This window comes from Ambystoma mexicanum, chromosome 2q, assembly GCF_040938575.1.
Source record: "Ambystoma mexicanum isolate Mex_15411 chromosome 2q, UKY_AmexF1_1, whole genome shotgun sequence".
Taxonomy (NCBI): Eukaryota; Metazoa; Chordata; class Amphibia; order Caudata; family Ambystomatidae; genus Ambystoma; species Ambystoma mexicanum.
Genome location: NC_090924.1, coordinates 1,373,862,247 through 1,373,877,211, shown reverse-complemented (window position 1 = coordinate 1,373,877,211; position 14,965 = coordinate 1,373,862,247). Strand labels below are relative to the sequence as shown.

Below are 14,965 nucleotides of genomic sequence, written 5' to 3'. Positions count from 1 at the left end.
AGGTCCTAAAAGTTGGCTTATAAGCATGGCTGGGGCAAGTGACCCATGCAAGCATGCGGTGTAAGGAGGAGACTGAACAGGCGAGCTGCATCTCTGGGATTGTAAGTGAAAGCACAGCCATTGCTGGTCCTTGATCCTGTGCAAGCACCAGTTGGCAACACCCCCAGCCATTGGCGCAATGCTCCGAGGTAGAATGCACAGGCCTCTGTTGGAATTGGTGGTGGTTGTATTGGCTGGTGCAACTGGTCCAGGCGAGGGGAGTAAGGAGGATGCAGAGCCCTGTCCCCATTTCTGCCAAACTGATCTGTAAACGGCCCAAGTGGCGTGTTGTAGTCGGTATTACTCGGCGTGGGAAATGGTCTGGAACCAGATCGAGCTCCGGCAAAGTTAATCTTTCCGGAGCACTGCACAAACACCGCTCCATCTCGAGGCCCGGGGCTAGCCCAGGGAACTCCCAGGGTTGTTCCTAAGCGGAGCTCTCGCGACGAACAGCCTAGCAGGCTCGGCAGGCACACCAGACTGAATGCAGAAACGGCCTGGAGAGAGTCTTCCCATCCCTTTCAGAGACTGTCAAAATGTGTTTATATCTTCAATTTACTCATTTTTTTTGTTAGGGGGAGCGGCGTTCTGACCAATGGAGAACGCAAAGCACAACTTCTGTACTCAAAAGGGTATCTGGCTGAATCGCAAGAACGGGCCTCATGAAAAATAAAAATGTGATTTTTTTATTTTTTTTTATTTTTTTTTATTTTTTTTTTTTTTTCCAAATTGCTCTTTGCTTTCATGCAAATCGCCAGTCTCGGGTACCATGAAGAGATGGGGTGTTTCGTGACATGCCTGGGCCACACCCCACAAACCCTGTCCCCCCTCACCAGGAGGGCATTCCCAGAGTAATCCGCCCACCCCATTTCCAGCACTGACATTACTGCACACTGCACACTTTGTAACTGGTCCCAATTTTAGAAGAGTGACATAATGAAGATTGCCCATGCTAACTGCACTGGTCAGTCTTGATTCTATTAAAGACAAGGCAGTGTTGGTGGCAAATTAAAGAGTTAAGCATAATGCTCGCCTCCGTCTTGTCATAGAATGATGTGCTCAGGGTCACATAATTTGGTCACTTAAGGAAGCTAGGATTTGAACCTAAACTCACTGGTCCGTCATCCGGCATTTAAGCAGTGAAGACAATGGCCAAGTGTTATTTAGTTTTTATATATCCGTTATTATTGCGGTCACTGTTAATGCATAGACCATTTTGCCACATAGTACAGTTGTTCAAAGAGGTGCAGTGATTGGCTCAGAATGTGGGTGATGTGCAGCGGACAGGACTGGAAGCAGCGTCTCATCGTTCCAAATTCTAGATCTCCTCCATCAACTTGTCACAAAAATACATCTCTACAGCAAGCAAGCAAATTGAACACCAGCAAGTCCCACCCAAGTTCAGTTCATTGTGCCATTGGATCATTGCTGGCACTAAAACTGCACCGTGTACGTGGCTGTTTTGGTGCACTTTCATGATGCACTAGCCTTTGTTCACAAATGAGGAGGTTCGTAGCTTGCATCATAAAATGTTCCACCCTTTAATCTCATTATCCATGCATATAGCGTGTACCACAAACTACATTCTCTGTGCGTTATTCCACTAAACCCACTGCAGTGGTCCCTCAACACAATCCGATGTCTTGAAATACCAAGAAAGGAGAACTAAGAGTCCCAGGTTCTCTCTCTCTCTCACTCTCCCCACCCCCCAATTAATCCATCCCGGATGTTCAATTGTCCCAGGAGGATAGCTCAGCGGCAACATGCGCGCCTTGGAAGCAAGACGACACGAAGCAACACAGGTTCGGACTGCGCTTAGAAATCTCTGGGTGTTTAAGCGCGTTATAAATACGCAACTAAGACAAAAAAAACAATTATGCAACCAAAAAACAAACAATTCCTGTAACAACGCCTCGATGCCTGTGGGCTTTGTGAGCGCTTTAAAATGTAAATCATCTAATTTTCTAACTACTTTTGAAGCTGTAAATTTTGCCATATTCCACTAGAGGGAGCCCAACCCTATAGAAAATATCTGTGCAGCAAAGGCTTGAAGTGATGGAAACGGAATGACATTTGTTTGTACCGTAATGTTGACTTTCAAGCGTACTCATGTATTTTAATGTTCTTGAGAAGAATGCTTTAGATATTTATTTGAACCACACTTTTATTGTGTTCTCGAAATGTACATTTACCCCTTTATTTTAAAGCTATTTTGGTGATATTTAATTTTAAAAAACTACCATGCGAGATGCCCCTTTTGAGTGCACAGGTCACTATAGTTCTGAGCTAGCGCTAGCATATTCATGATCTCTTGGCGCTTCATCTGTGCAATGAAATTGACGTGTTATAGATTCCACCCTCGTTTGCCTCATTTCATGTTTTTTTTTTCCTCATCTCGTTTCCAGGTCACGTTTCGGACGAGAATCTATCACTGTAACATCAACAGCCAGGGGGTGATATGCCTGGACATCCTGAAGGACAACTGGAGCCCGGCCCTGACCATCTCCAAGGTGCTGCTGTCCATCTGCTCGCTGCTCACAGACTGCAACCCAGGTGAGCCCCATACCCCCCCCCCCCCCCGCTTCTTCAGAGCCAGTTGCTAGAGCTCTTGGCATAGAGCCCGGAGGTCTGGAAACCACGCTTGATCACAATTTAGAAGCCTAGACACACGGCGTAATCTCTCGGTCACTGAAACCTGCTCCCTACGTGCGCCACCTCGGGGAGGGAGCCGGGTGAATGACTGGAAATCAGGGGCTTAGCTCCAGGAAACACCTGGACAACTGATGGCTGTCTTTTGGGAATTGGTGTTTGCGTCGTTGACCCCATTGTTGCGATACACTCGGAACACTATCGTAGTGAGGTGAACTGCAATGTTTATTAAGCACCACTTGCGAGGCAGGGCAGCCGCAGACATCTCTGCCCCACCCCTAACTGCTCTCCTGGCGTAACAGCACCTGGTAGCCTCAAATGAACTGGTCCCAATTGCAATGAACAGGCCGCGTCATACTGCTATTGCTAAAGCACAGCTTTTGCTTTCCATGGCCTCTTGGCGCTTTGCTCCCTGCCATGTAGTGTTTGTGAGGGAGGTAGGCGGGGTCGTGGAAGCGGCGTTTTCAACTGTTAGGATCCCGCGACACAAGCGGGTGGTTACCACCCTTGCCCAAGTGTGGCATATGATCGAGTTTACTTTGGGTTTTGATGACCCTCCCTAATTCACCCATTAGGCTTCTGTTCCTCCGTATTGCTGGTGGCAGGGAGCGGAATTGGAGTCTTTGCCCAGTTAGATCGCACTAGGGCATGCTGTGTTGCAATGGCCAACCCACCATGATGCTGTTCCACTGAGAGGCTAGGCCTCAAGTACTGGATGGGTAAGCGCTTCCCTTGTCATAGCCCATAAAAATGCTTCATGGTGTGTGCGTAAGGTAGGGTGGTCTAGGATGGTCGATGACTGCACAGAATGCCAGGCAGAGTGTAGACTGTTGCTAAGGGGTGGCAAGGAGCTCGTACATAATGGCAAATGCCTGCCTCGCCCAGCCCCAGAGAACAATTCTTGCAGCTCTTTCTATTTTTTGTTATCTTGCCCTTCACGCACCTATCGGGCAACCTTGGTATTCACTGGTACCGGTAAACATTCCATGATGTCTACAATCCTCCAAAACAAATGACTAGCCTTTCCTACCAAACCCAACCAAGGAATAGTAGCCAACTCCGATTACACCAAACGCTCTTTGATAGGTTTCTAGCATCATTCTCCCCGCAAAAGTGAAGCACAGAGCAACTCCCTCCCACCCCATAAAAATGATCCTCGTTTAACGGTCGCTGCAATAGATATTTGCCAATTAATTTCCCCCAAACTTACAAGTGCATACCTAGAACCCATTAAATCTATGAACCCCGGGAAACTCCTAAATAACTGCCATAAACTACCTGGCATATGCCTCCTAAAGGTACCTGGCATATCTTACATCTTCTGCTGAGCAAAATAATCATGTCCCTCGCCCCTAGCTCCTTCAGACCGCCAGCAACATTTGTATAATTGCTGCCCAATCCAGTTAAACCAACTCTTGTCATTTCCTGATCGCGCGAACAGAAACCACGCCCTGCCCATATTTCTCTGCACCCCATAGTTTCCCGCTTCCCTCCACAGTCCGGGATCGCTGGCGCTCCACCTTATCTCATTGTGGGGTTCATTGGGGGGGGGGGTTACAGGGGTTCCTGTGTGGCCCTGTGCATGCTTCATCAGCCCCGCACAATTGCAGCATGAAGAGGGCGTAGAGAGCTGCAGCCCCTGTCCCTGTCGCTGTGGCAATGGATACTGTGAAGCCCCACTCCCCAGACCTCTGCCACTCTGCACCGAATGCCTTGGCTTTTTTCAGTGTTTTCACATCTCGCTCTAGACTAGTGTCTAGCCTGCTGCCACTGCAGAAGCGGCACGTGCTAGCATATGAGCACTGGGGCCACCGTCCCTGTCGGACACTAAAGACCCTAGTCTTGTCTATCCAGTAGTCAGATTCCTAGTCCTGGCACCTTTTGGGGCGGGGAAGTCTTCTGAAAGCATTACGCTCAGGGAGTAGTATGCGGTTATGGGTCGTGGTCGTCATCCTTCGCAAGTGAGCGCCGCAGACCAAGCTTTTGCATGGCTGCATCTTTTTCTTTTCAGTTGAGGATAATCCTTGTTCCTACCTCCTTTTCTTGGGCAAAGGAGGTAGGACGACCTCTGGATTCTCGTAACTTGAGATCACCAACCTACCTGGATTCAGCCTTGGATGCCGGATGGAGGCAGGCACCATCCACGGTGAGAGCACGTTCTCTACGTCGGGCAGTCTTTTTCAATGGTCCCACTGCATCTCATGTAGGCCTTTCGTATGGTAGACCACCGTCTCCTCTTCCACATCCTTGCTGGCTGCACGGGCGACTCCTTGCTTAGTTTGCTGTCTTCATCTGACGATGGTCCTTGACCAGTGCCCTGTGAGGTCTCTCAGGGATTTATTTTACTTCGTGTTTTTTAAAGTTGGGAGTAAACATGCAAGTCTAATTCCCAATGAGTGTATTCCCAAGCGAGTAAACCTGTTTTAAATGGAAAACAGATTTTTTTTACTAATGAATTTTCACCTTAAAGGTACATGTTTACGTCTTCCGGTCAGGGAGCTATAATAGTAGATTCTTCCCGTGGTACTACGTGCACTACTGGTCCAAGACTATCCATGGAGCTGTGTGGGTGAAAGCAGGGGCACAAGGTTCTACGTTTCCATTTCCTATATTTTCTTGGCAGTATTTTTACTCACACTTTTTTGGGAGTATTTGCCTATTTTTAGGCAAATACGCACAGCTTTATCTGAGTGCCCTCCCCCACTTCCATCCGGGCCGTGCAGGTGAGTGGGTGAGCCCCCCAGCCTCCTTAGGCCTTGAATCCACTGCCTGTTACCCCTTTAGAGCCCCCAGCCCCTCCATACCCCCCAGCGCAGGCCGTGTCTTTCCCCGCGCCTTTCCTGCCTCCCCTTGTGCCCGCCCTCGCTCCCTCCCACCATCCCTGATAGGCTGCCTTGATTTCTGTGTGTTGCTCCCACCTCGACCTGCACGCCAATTCCATCCGGGCCGTGCAGGTGAGTGGGTGAGCCCCCCAGCCTCCTTAGGCCTTGAATCCACTGCCTGTTACCCCTTTAGAGCCCCCAGCCCCTCCATACCCCCAGCGCAGGCCGCATCTTTCCCCGCGTCTTTCCTGCCTCCCCTTGCGCCGGCCCTCGCTCCCTCCCATCAGTCCTGATAGGCTGCCTTGATCCCGACCAGCTTTCCGATTATTTTCCCGCCCCCCACCGTGATTGGCCACTTGACAGACAAATCCGAAATCCCCAGGACAGCCCTCTGCCCGGCAGCCCCTTGCGGCTAAGGGCCCGAAGGCCAAGGGCGGCTCCTACATTGGCGGCTCCAAGTTGTTTCTGCAGGTGTCCACAGGGGACGCCAGGGAAGCCAACAGACGCCAACAAAAACCATGAGTGTGGCATGGGTGGAGAATAGAGCAATCACTCTACTCCAGAAAACCCCCGCCACTCTATCTTACCTACCAATAACATAGTGTGCCATAATACTAGCATGTCCACACTTAGATAGAATTATGAATATTGGCCTGCGTCGGATCTAGATGGAATTGTGAATGTTAGCATGTCCACACTTAGATAGAATTGTGAATGTCAGCATGTCCACTCCTAGATAGAATTGTGAATGTTAGCATGTCCACTCTTAGATAGAATTGTGAATGTTAGCATGTCCACTCTTAGATGGAATTATAAATATTGGCCTGCGTCGGATCTAGATGGAATTGTGAATGTTAGCATGTCCACTCTCAGATGGATTTGTGAATGTTAGCATGTCCACACTTAGATGGAATTATGAATGTTAGCATGTCCACTCTTAGATGAAATCGTGAATGTTAGCATGTCCACTCTTAGATGGAATTATAAATATTGGCCTGCGTCGCATCTAGATGGAACTGTGAATGTTAGCATGTCCACACTTAGATGGAATTATGAATGTTAGCATGTCCACACTTAGATGGAATTGTGTATGTTGGCATGTCCACTCCTAGATAGAATTGTGAATATTGGCCTGCGTCGCATCTAGATGGAACTGTGATTAGCACGTGAAAGTTGCATTTAGAAAGTGTGTCCTATAGCCTCTCGGTGAATTTAGAAATGTGCCCAATAGCCTCGCTGGTAAATCGAATTTAGAAGTGTGCCCAAGACCCTCTGTGAAAGTTGCATTTAGAAGTGTGCCCAATAACCTCGCTGTGAATTCAGAAGTGTGCCCAATAGCCTCTCTGGTAAATGGAATTTAGAAGTCTTCTCAATAGCCTCTCTGGAAAATTGATTTTAATAGTGCGCCCAGTAGCCTGTCTGTGGAAAATTTGAATTTAGAAATGTGCCCAATAGCTTCGTTATAAAAGTGGCATTTAGAAGTGTGCCCAATACCCTCTGTGAAAGTTGATTATAGAAGTGTATCCAATAGACGCTCTGTAAAAAAATGCATTTAGAAGTGTGCCCAATAGCCTCTCGCGAAAATTGAATTTAGAGCTGCTCCCAATAGCCTTTTGAAAATTGATTATACAAGTGCGCCCAGTAGCCTCTCTGTGGAAAATTGAATTTAAAAGTGTGCCCAATATCCTCTATGAAAGCTGCTTTTAGAAGCGTGCCCAATAGCCACGCTGTGAAAGTTGCATTTAGAAGTGTTCCCAATAGCATCGGTGAAAGTTGATTATAGAAGTGTATCCAATAGACACTCTGGAAAGCTGCATTTAGAAGTGTGCCCAATAGCCTCTCTGCCCAATAGGCTCTCTGGTAAATTGAATTTAGAAGTGTGCCCAATAAACCTCTCTGTGGAAAATTGTATTTAGAAGTTCGCCCAGTAGCCTCGCTATGGAAAATTGAATTTAGAAATTCGCCCAGTACCCTCTCTGGGAAAGTTGCATTTATTGAAAGAGCATATAACCCATCATATCACACCACCACGCTTACTCTCTCCTTACATCACCACTCAACTAGAACACAGAGATACTATGACACCATTCGGTATAACTGTTCTCATACCAACATCCGCCGCTTACTCCACATCATTCTATGTAAACACTGCTGGTATCACACCCTCAGCCAGGCATTTTCCTCAGGCCTAACGCAGCCACATCCGTTCCGGATAAATCCTGCCAGGATGAACACATTCTCCTGATCTCTAAACCACAACATCTACCGCTAAGAAGCAGCTATTACACTAGTACCGCACAAGCTGCACACATACCCGGTGCTCACACGCACCTTTTTGACTCTGTTCTCTCTCTACTGATCTGAACTTCGGTTCCCAAGGGCGTTCAACCTACCAGCGCCTTCAGACCATACAAATGGTATATAAGGCGCTATATAAGTGCAAAATAACATAACATAACACAACATGGACTGCCTGACCAGCATCCAGTCCTGATGCCCCCATACCCATCAAACTACCTCCTACAAAAAACGAATGGGCTCTCCTCAAGCAGAAACCCAAACCTCACACTGCAATCCAACTGTGACTTAACAAGGTGGACCTCTGTTATTTCACTGCCAAATACACCCACCCACCCATACCTGTGCTAAACAACTTTCATCACTGATTCACAATTCCGCTAGCCCAAAGTTCCTCATACCGGCTGTCGCGCTTCCGAAAGATCAAGCCTTATATAGCCCTGTAACAAATCGATTTCTGGGGCACTAATGGTCCTGGGATGAATATCGGTTTCTAAACCATCAATCAACCCCACACCTCTAGTACACCAGAAGGGATCCGAACAGCTTGGAATACAAGTGAATTATAAGACCTCCATGTCCAATTTTGGGAACGTGGACGGAACAGCAGGCTTATCTCTGCAAGGTCGTCGATCGTTGAATAGTTACAACACAGCGAAAATACAATTATTACCCAATGATAAAAGGGACTGTCCAGTCAAGGTTTTATAAAAATATCTACTTTATTATTACTACAACCGACAGTTCTAGCAGACTACAATTACAACCCCCAATGTAAAGGAACACAAAGGACAGACATTTTCACAAAGGCGAGGGATTCACTTTGGCTACTGACTGGACAGTAGTTGGTAAAGCAATCAGTCTTGCTGCTACTCACCAAACCAAGGGTTCCAGAGAAGCAGAGATGAGGGCCAATTCTGAGACAGGTTGGTCTTGATTGAAGAGCCTGGGTTATATCTTAACCCAGGCCTCCTCACTTTGAGGGAAACTCTTTTTTTTTTTTGTTGTGATAAACCCCTTTGCGGTAGAAGAAATTACCCACCAGAGGAACAATTCACACAAAAGGGTGGGGAGAAGCACACCCCCAGTATTCCAGGCTGCAAGAAAAGACACAAATAATGAGCACACAATAAAGCATTAACAACCCCTAAACAGGAAAGGAAGTTCACCTGCCTGGGCGCTGAATACTCGGATGCGAAGTGTACCAGAACGGCCTTCCCTGAAGGACCTAAAGGACAGTGGTGAAAATTACCCCTTGATAGAAATGTTGTGAGGAAAAAAACTACAATAATAAGAGGCCCTTCCTTACCAAGTGCAAATTATCTGAAGTGGAAGGTGAACTGAATCCAAACAACGACCAGGACAAAATAATAAACAAGAATGTTAGTATGGGAAGCTATGCCCGACCAGCACGAGGGCCACACTAGAGCCGGGTTGGTGCACAAGACGTCTGCAAAGCGTCCTGGATGTGCACAGTGTCTTTCAAGGCAGTCCTCCAAGAATTTGTAGATGCTGAGTGTCCAAAATAAGAGTTCTGGTAGACACAAGGCAGTGATTCAGGTGATAGTGACAGTGTATTTAGTAGAGCGCTGGATTTGCAGAAAGAGTAGACCAGCCGGAGATCGGAATTAGGAATTCCAGATATACCAGGAGTACTGGCAATCAGTGACGAGGCAACCCGAGAGACGAGTCTAGGAATTCTCAAGAATGCCTAACGGTGCCGTGCAAACAGGCATTTATAACATGAGTAATTAGCCTAAAGCGGCAAACGCACATCAAAATGCTGGGGCCAGAAGCAAGGGTAGTCCGTACGGAAGCCAAGGTCAATAATCAAGACAAGATCTTTACTAAATATTGAGACCGGAGTTAAGGCGTAACGTACCTGGAGCCATGTCCGGAGATCAGATGCAAAGCAGGAGCCGAAGACGGAAGACAGCAAGCAGTCCATGACACAAGAGCAGGATGGAACCAGAAGAACGGTCCCAGAGTGCCACAAAGGGCCAGAGGCAGAGACAGTCCGTAAGGTCAGGCCGAGTCAAAGATACAGGGAATCAATTGGAAGTCTCAGAATAACTAGGATCGGAAAGTCGCTACAATCAGAAGCAGCAAGCTTTTAAAGTATAGCTGGCAGAGGGGCCGACGGCAGCAGTCAGCTAACTTTGCGCGCCTGCGATAGTGTTGCTGTCGTTGCCAAGGCAACTGTCCTCTGCCTCGACAAGGTAGTTGCTGCCCGCTTCCAGGGCAGCTTCCATCGATGGTAAAAAGGAGCTGCAACATGTCGTTTCCATAAGCTATGTTTTCTTGATTGGAGTGGTCGGAAAGGCAGAGAAACAGGAAGTGTAACACTAAATATTCAAGGTTATTTTGTTTCAACACCAAAGGGGCAAAGGGTCTTAACTGTCTCTCGGGGGCTTCAGAGAAGGACCAAGGGGGGCAGAACCACAACGTTACCTGGTGCTGAAGAAGTTCTTGGTGCTCGACAGGGTCGAGGCGGTTCCATGGTGCTTCGCAGCCCTTGAGACAGTTAGTGGCGGGAGACAGCTGCAGGTACCAGGCGGCAGGCAGTTCGGCAAGCAAGGCTGGACGGACCTCTGCTGGCTGTCCGGTACGGCGGCTCAGGGCCTTGAATCGTTCTCTCTGCTGCTTGGGTGATCTGGAATGCTGGTCGAGGTATCTCAGACGGGTCTGGTGGATGTGGTTCGAGGACCCGATTGTCTCGAAATTGTCCTTAAAAAGATGGATGCTGGATGATGCTTGTGTGGCACTCCTAGCTTTTTCGCAGGGCTCGTATCCTTTCATGGCGGATGGCCCAAAACTCAGGAGGGTGTTAGCAGGCAACTGCCTTGTCCTTTTTCCAGAGACTCTCCAGCACTTCCCACCTTGGAAGCTTGCTGTCAGAACCTAGCAGGGCACTCTGTGTGCTGGCTTGGTACCGGTTCTGGAACTGCTGGACAGGTCCTCTCAGTCCAGTTTCTCCCTCTGTTCCCTGGGAGATGTTTAGAGGAGGGGTCTTGCTTCCCTCTTTGGAACTCCTGGCCTTCCTTAACTGGCGGAAGATGTAAGGTAGACTGTACCTTCAGCTCAGGGCCAAATTAGCGCTTCTTCTTACTCCTTGCAAAGTCTTCAGATGATCTGCTAAGTGAGTGGTTCAGCCCTCTTTTAAAGCCAAATGGGCACCAGCGATTGGTGTAGGTAAGCTCACCTTAATGTACCAATGTTGTTGTCCCCACCAACAATCTTCTGTTAATGCATGAGGCCAGGACCAGACAATGGGGTGACAACATATACCCAAGTCCCTCCCATCTTCCTGTCTGTTGTAGTACAAAGTGTCTCTATGGTTCACTGAGCCCTCTGTGACTTCCCCCTTTTTGGAATGCTTTGATGTACCCAGGGCTGTCACATTCCATGTGACTGACTGGGGAAGACAGCACTTGTAGGCTGTGTCTTCCCAGAATACAGGTGACTGTTTGGTGCGGAAAGCAGATGAAATGGGTGCGGAATGGCCGCACTCATTTCTCGGTGGTTGGTCTCCCTTCATTTTATTTTAATTTATCAAACAATCCCCGGCGAGCGCACTCTCCTTGTGCGGATGGTCGAAATTCTCGCAAGCCCCCCAGTTCCACCCCCACACAAGTCTTTCTTGGACAAGAAGATGGTGCAATTGACATCCTGACGTCTCCCCAAATCCTTTTTGTCCCCCACTTTTTCATGTTTCTGCCCCACTCCTTTTCTGCGTCCCCAAGTTTTACCACTCAAACCACACTTTTTCTCCACATGTTTCCCATTTCTTGACCACACCCTCCTCCCTGGCATGCAGTGTCTACAAGGACCTGCATGCCAAGTCCACCAGTAATCAGTATCTGGAGAAGCCCACACCACCCAAAGCTTAATGCTAGCTAGGCTAAAAACCACTGGCATGGAAAAGCAGAAAGGGGCAAAAGCCTGCCGTGAGTGTGTGCACTCGGGATCCCCACTCTGCCATACTAGAGTACCACCCACCCACTATTGACTTAAGAACTCAAGACTTTCAGTGTCTACTGCAGCACCCACTACGATCCATTCCACAGCGATGTGATGTCACATATTACCACCCATAGCCAAGAAAAGTGGTGTGAAAGGGACCAATATTCTCATCTATACCAGTCCCGTTGCTACAGGGCGCCCTTGTGCCAGCCAGTGATGCATTACTCGTGGCATGTAGCACCAGTGCAACCACCTCTGGCCCGCTAAACGCCATGGTCAAAGGACTAGCACCTCCCCTTGTCTTCCCGCTGGAGCCCTATCCTGTTCCGCACCCACTCTTTGCAGCCCTTGGTAGCAGTTGCTAACACCTCACCAGTCCACACTGTGACACCCGCTAACCTAGAACCACAGCAGAGCCATTAATCTGATAAACCACAGTGGCAAAAATGATTGGTCCCATACTCCTGTGGCTTCTGCCGGTCTATTGGTATTGCCCTTGCACCAGCTTGTCTAAGGAACGCATGGTGGCAACAGTAAAGAGAGACACACATGATCACAGTTCAAGGGTGTTTATTAAACTGTATGCAGGTTGAAAAAACGCCTAATTTAAACCTAAATCTTAGATGGGACAAGCGTTGACCATCAAATGAAAAATAAGGCAGTCCTATTGGTGTTGTCAAATGAAAAGGGCCTATACTAAGAAAAAAAACTATTGCCAATCCTTACAACTAATACAAGAGTGTTGGATAATATTCAGGAGAAAGAAAGAAGTATTCCCAAATGTCAGGATGCAGTAGCCTGGGTCTCCCTCCCCCATGTTTTGAGCACAGTGTTAGGTAGGTTCTTGGAGCACAGTACACTCTCGAGCTTCCCCAGCATGAGTCTCTTTCCTTCGAGGACCTGATGTATTCATGATAACTAAATAACCAAGGAAGGTTCTTTTGAACATGTAGTTGGGATGATTAATCTTCACCCCCACGCTCAACTCTCGGCCCATTTTGATCCACAGGAGTACATTGCTGTTCTGTCCTTTTGGTTTGACTACCGCTGTGCGCTCTCGGCACAGCCAGGGTTTACCACATCGTCCTCGCTACCCCCACTCAAGCAGTTATATCATGAAGGAGTCAAGAGACTGCGGCATGTCTGCTGCCCACACACTAGCACCACTGCACACCTTAAGATATGTTGCCCAAAAACACCAAACATGGCAGTTGGCGATATCCCCTATAAGGTAGGCTATGTAAAATTGTTTGCGACCGGATCGCACCCATTCCAGAATCTTCTAAGGTTTTCCAACATGAATAGACCTTGAGTTCAGCAAAGCCATGACGATCTCGGAGTTGCTCCCCCACATCTCTGTGCACTCATCCCACCTTGGGATTCCAAGAGGATCGCACCACCCCCTCATAAGTGCCATAAGGTTCTGTTACTGTGCACACTAATAAATGCTGCATCGATTCCAGTGCTTCCATTAATCTGATCCCGGCGCAACTTTGCACAGCACTGTAATGTGGCATATTCCAATGATCTAGATATCGCGTGAGGGCGGAGCACCGCGACTGCTAAAGACAGAGGAGATCCTGCACATGTCTGGGATCATCCAAAAGCAAATTGTTATTCCCTCCAATATACCCCCAGCCATTTCAGTGCAACCTATTCCAAATAAAACCCCTCCCTGTATTTTGTATTAATTTAAGAATGGAGTATATTTTCAAAAAGAAATTACTTGGAAAGTAGGCAATAACAGAGTGCAGAGGCCCTCCTAGGGTACGGCGCCTTTACAAAAGAGCACTGTTCTATTGACTAACAGGCCAGGGTTGAAGGGTTAAGAATACGAACCTAAACCAGGGACTCAGCCATTACAATATTGAAATGCCCATGAAGTTCACCATCTCCCAAGGCCACGCACCACCAGAAGCCAAAACATGGCCAAGCAGGGAATTGAGAACTGCAAGAGGGAGAAGCTAGAATACCGGCCTCTTCTGCCTATGCAGATCCTCTTTGGAACATTTTACGAACACGGATCATACTGGCCCTTGATATTGCACAGTTCAAGAAGAACCTGAAAGCCCTCCTCTTCAAAGAACGATGCAGATCGCTGCACTCAACCATACGGTTCCCCAGCTGACGCCGCACTATCTATGCACCCCAGCTTCTCTGCGACTCCTGCACTCTACTCTTTAGCCCCTGGGTGATGTGGCCCCTATGTACGTCATTCTGTTGCGTCCCGCGTAGATTTGTACTTCATAGATGGCATACATCTGTCTCTCTGGGTGACCAATGCTTTTCAGTTAGGGGCCCTCGTCTCTGGAATGCACTGCCAGCTGAACTACCTTTTTCCCATTTGTTCTACTAATCTCTGTTCTGGTTAAGGTTTCTAGTGGCCATAGGAATTGAACATCTGCGCAGTGTAAATTCCAAATCAAATCGACCAGTTTCAGTCGGGCAGGGGTTGGGGGGGCATGGGTCCCGAAAAAAGAGGAAACCAAGGCATAAAACAAAGATGCATTAAATATAGGCAGGGGAGGAACAGTAGGAGCAACACTTTTGGTCATGAGGAGAGGTCTTTCCACCACCCCTGGTTCGTGAGGAGAGGTGCCCACCCCCATTTAGCAAGAAAGGCAGACTAGGTTTAAATTTGGTGAGCGGGTTTGAGGTGAAATGGCCCCAAACTGTTTTGTTAAAATGTTTTCCGTTGTGGCTGCATTGAGGTGTTCTTGAGGGCAGGGGTCTTTCACTGAAGTATCATACAGCAGAGGTAGCAATATCTTATACCTAGTCCAGGGTGGAGGACCTGCAATACAGGCACGGAGGCAGGCTCTGTGCATCAATGCCTCCATAAGGCCGATGTTTGTGAGGTAGTTTGTGAGGTAGTGGTATCAGCTGACAGAGAAGTTCCTCCCAAGGAAAAGCAGGACTACTGTCTAAGAAGCAAAGATTGCAACCATCTAATGGATTTCTGCAGCCTTGGATGCAAGTGATGCTGTCGGCGAGCCCTGGAGTTGCAAACCATCATTTGCATACGACGTGCAAACGACATCCCTTTAAAAAGCTGATCCCCTTTGGGAGAAGAGCTACCCAAAGCCTTGCAGTGAATGAAGGCCAAAAAAGACAGGTGTTCTGCAGCAGTGGGCACACACCGCTGCCGATAAAGCGTGTGCTGGTGAAAGGGTTTCAGTATTGTATTCCGTGCC

General features: G+C 48.0%; 1 protein-coding gene across 2 annotated transcripts in view; it reads left to right on the top strand.

Moving 5' to 3' along the window:
• Window positions 1-14,965, top strand: part of LOC138570181 (ubiquitin-conjugating enzyme E2 E1) — a 481,786-nt gene that overhangs the window by 450,640 nt on the left and 16,181 nt on the right. For both annotated transcript variants that reach the window (XM_069648862.1, XM_069648863.1), the window contains exon 5: window positions 2,445-2,592. In XM_069648862.1, the coding sequence (XP_069504963.1) occupies window positions 2,445-2,592 (148 nt within the window). The remainder of the gene's footprint in view (window positions 1-2,444; window positions 2,593-14,965) is intronic.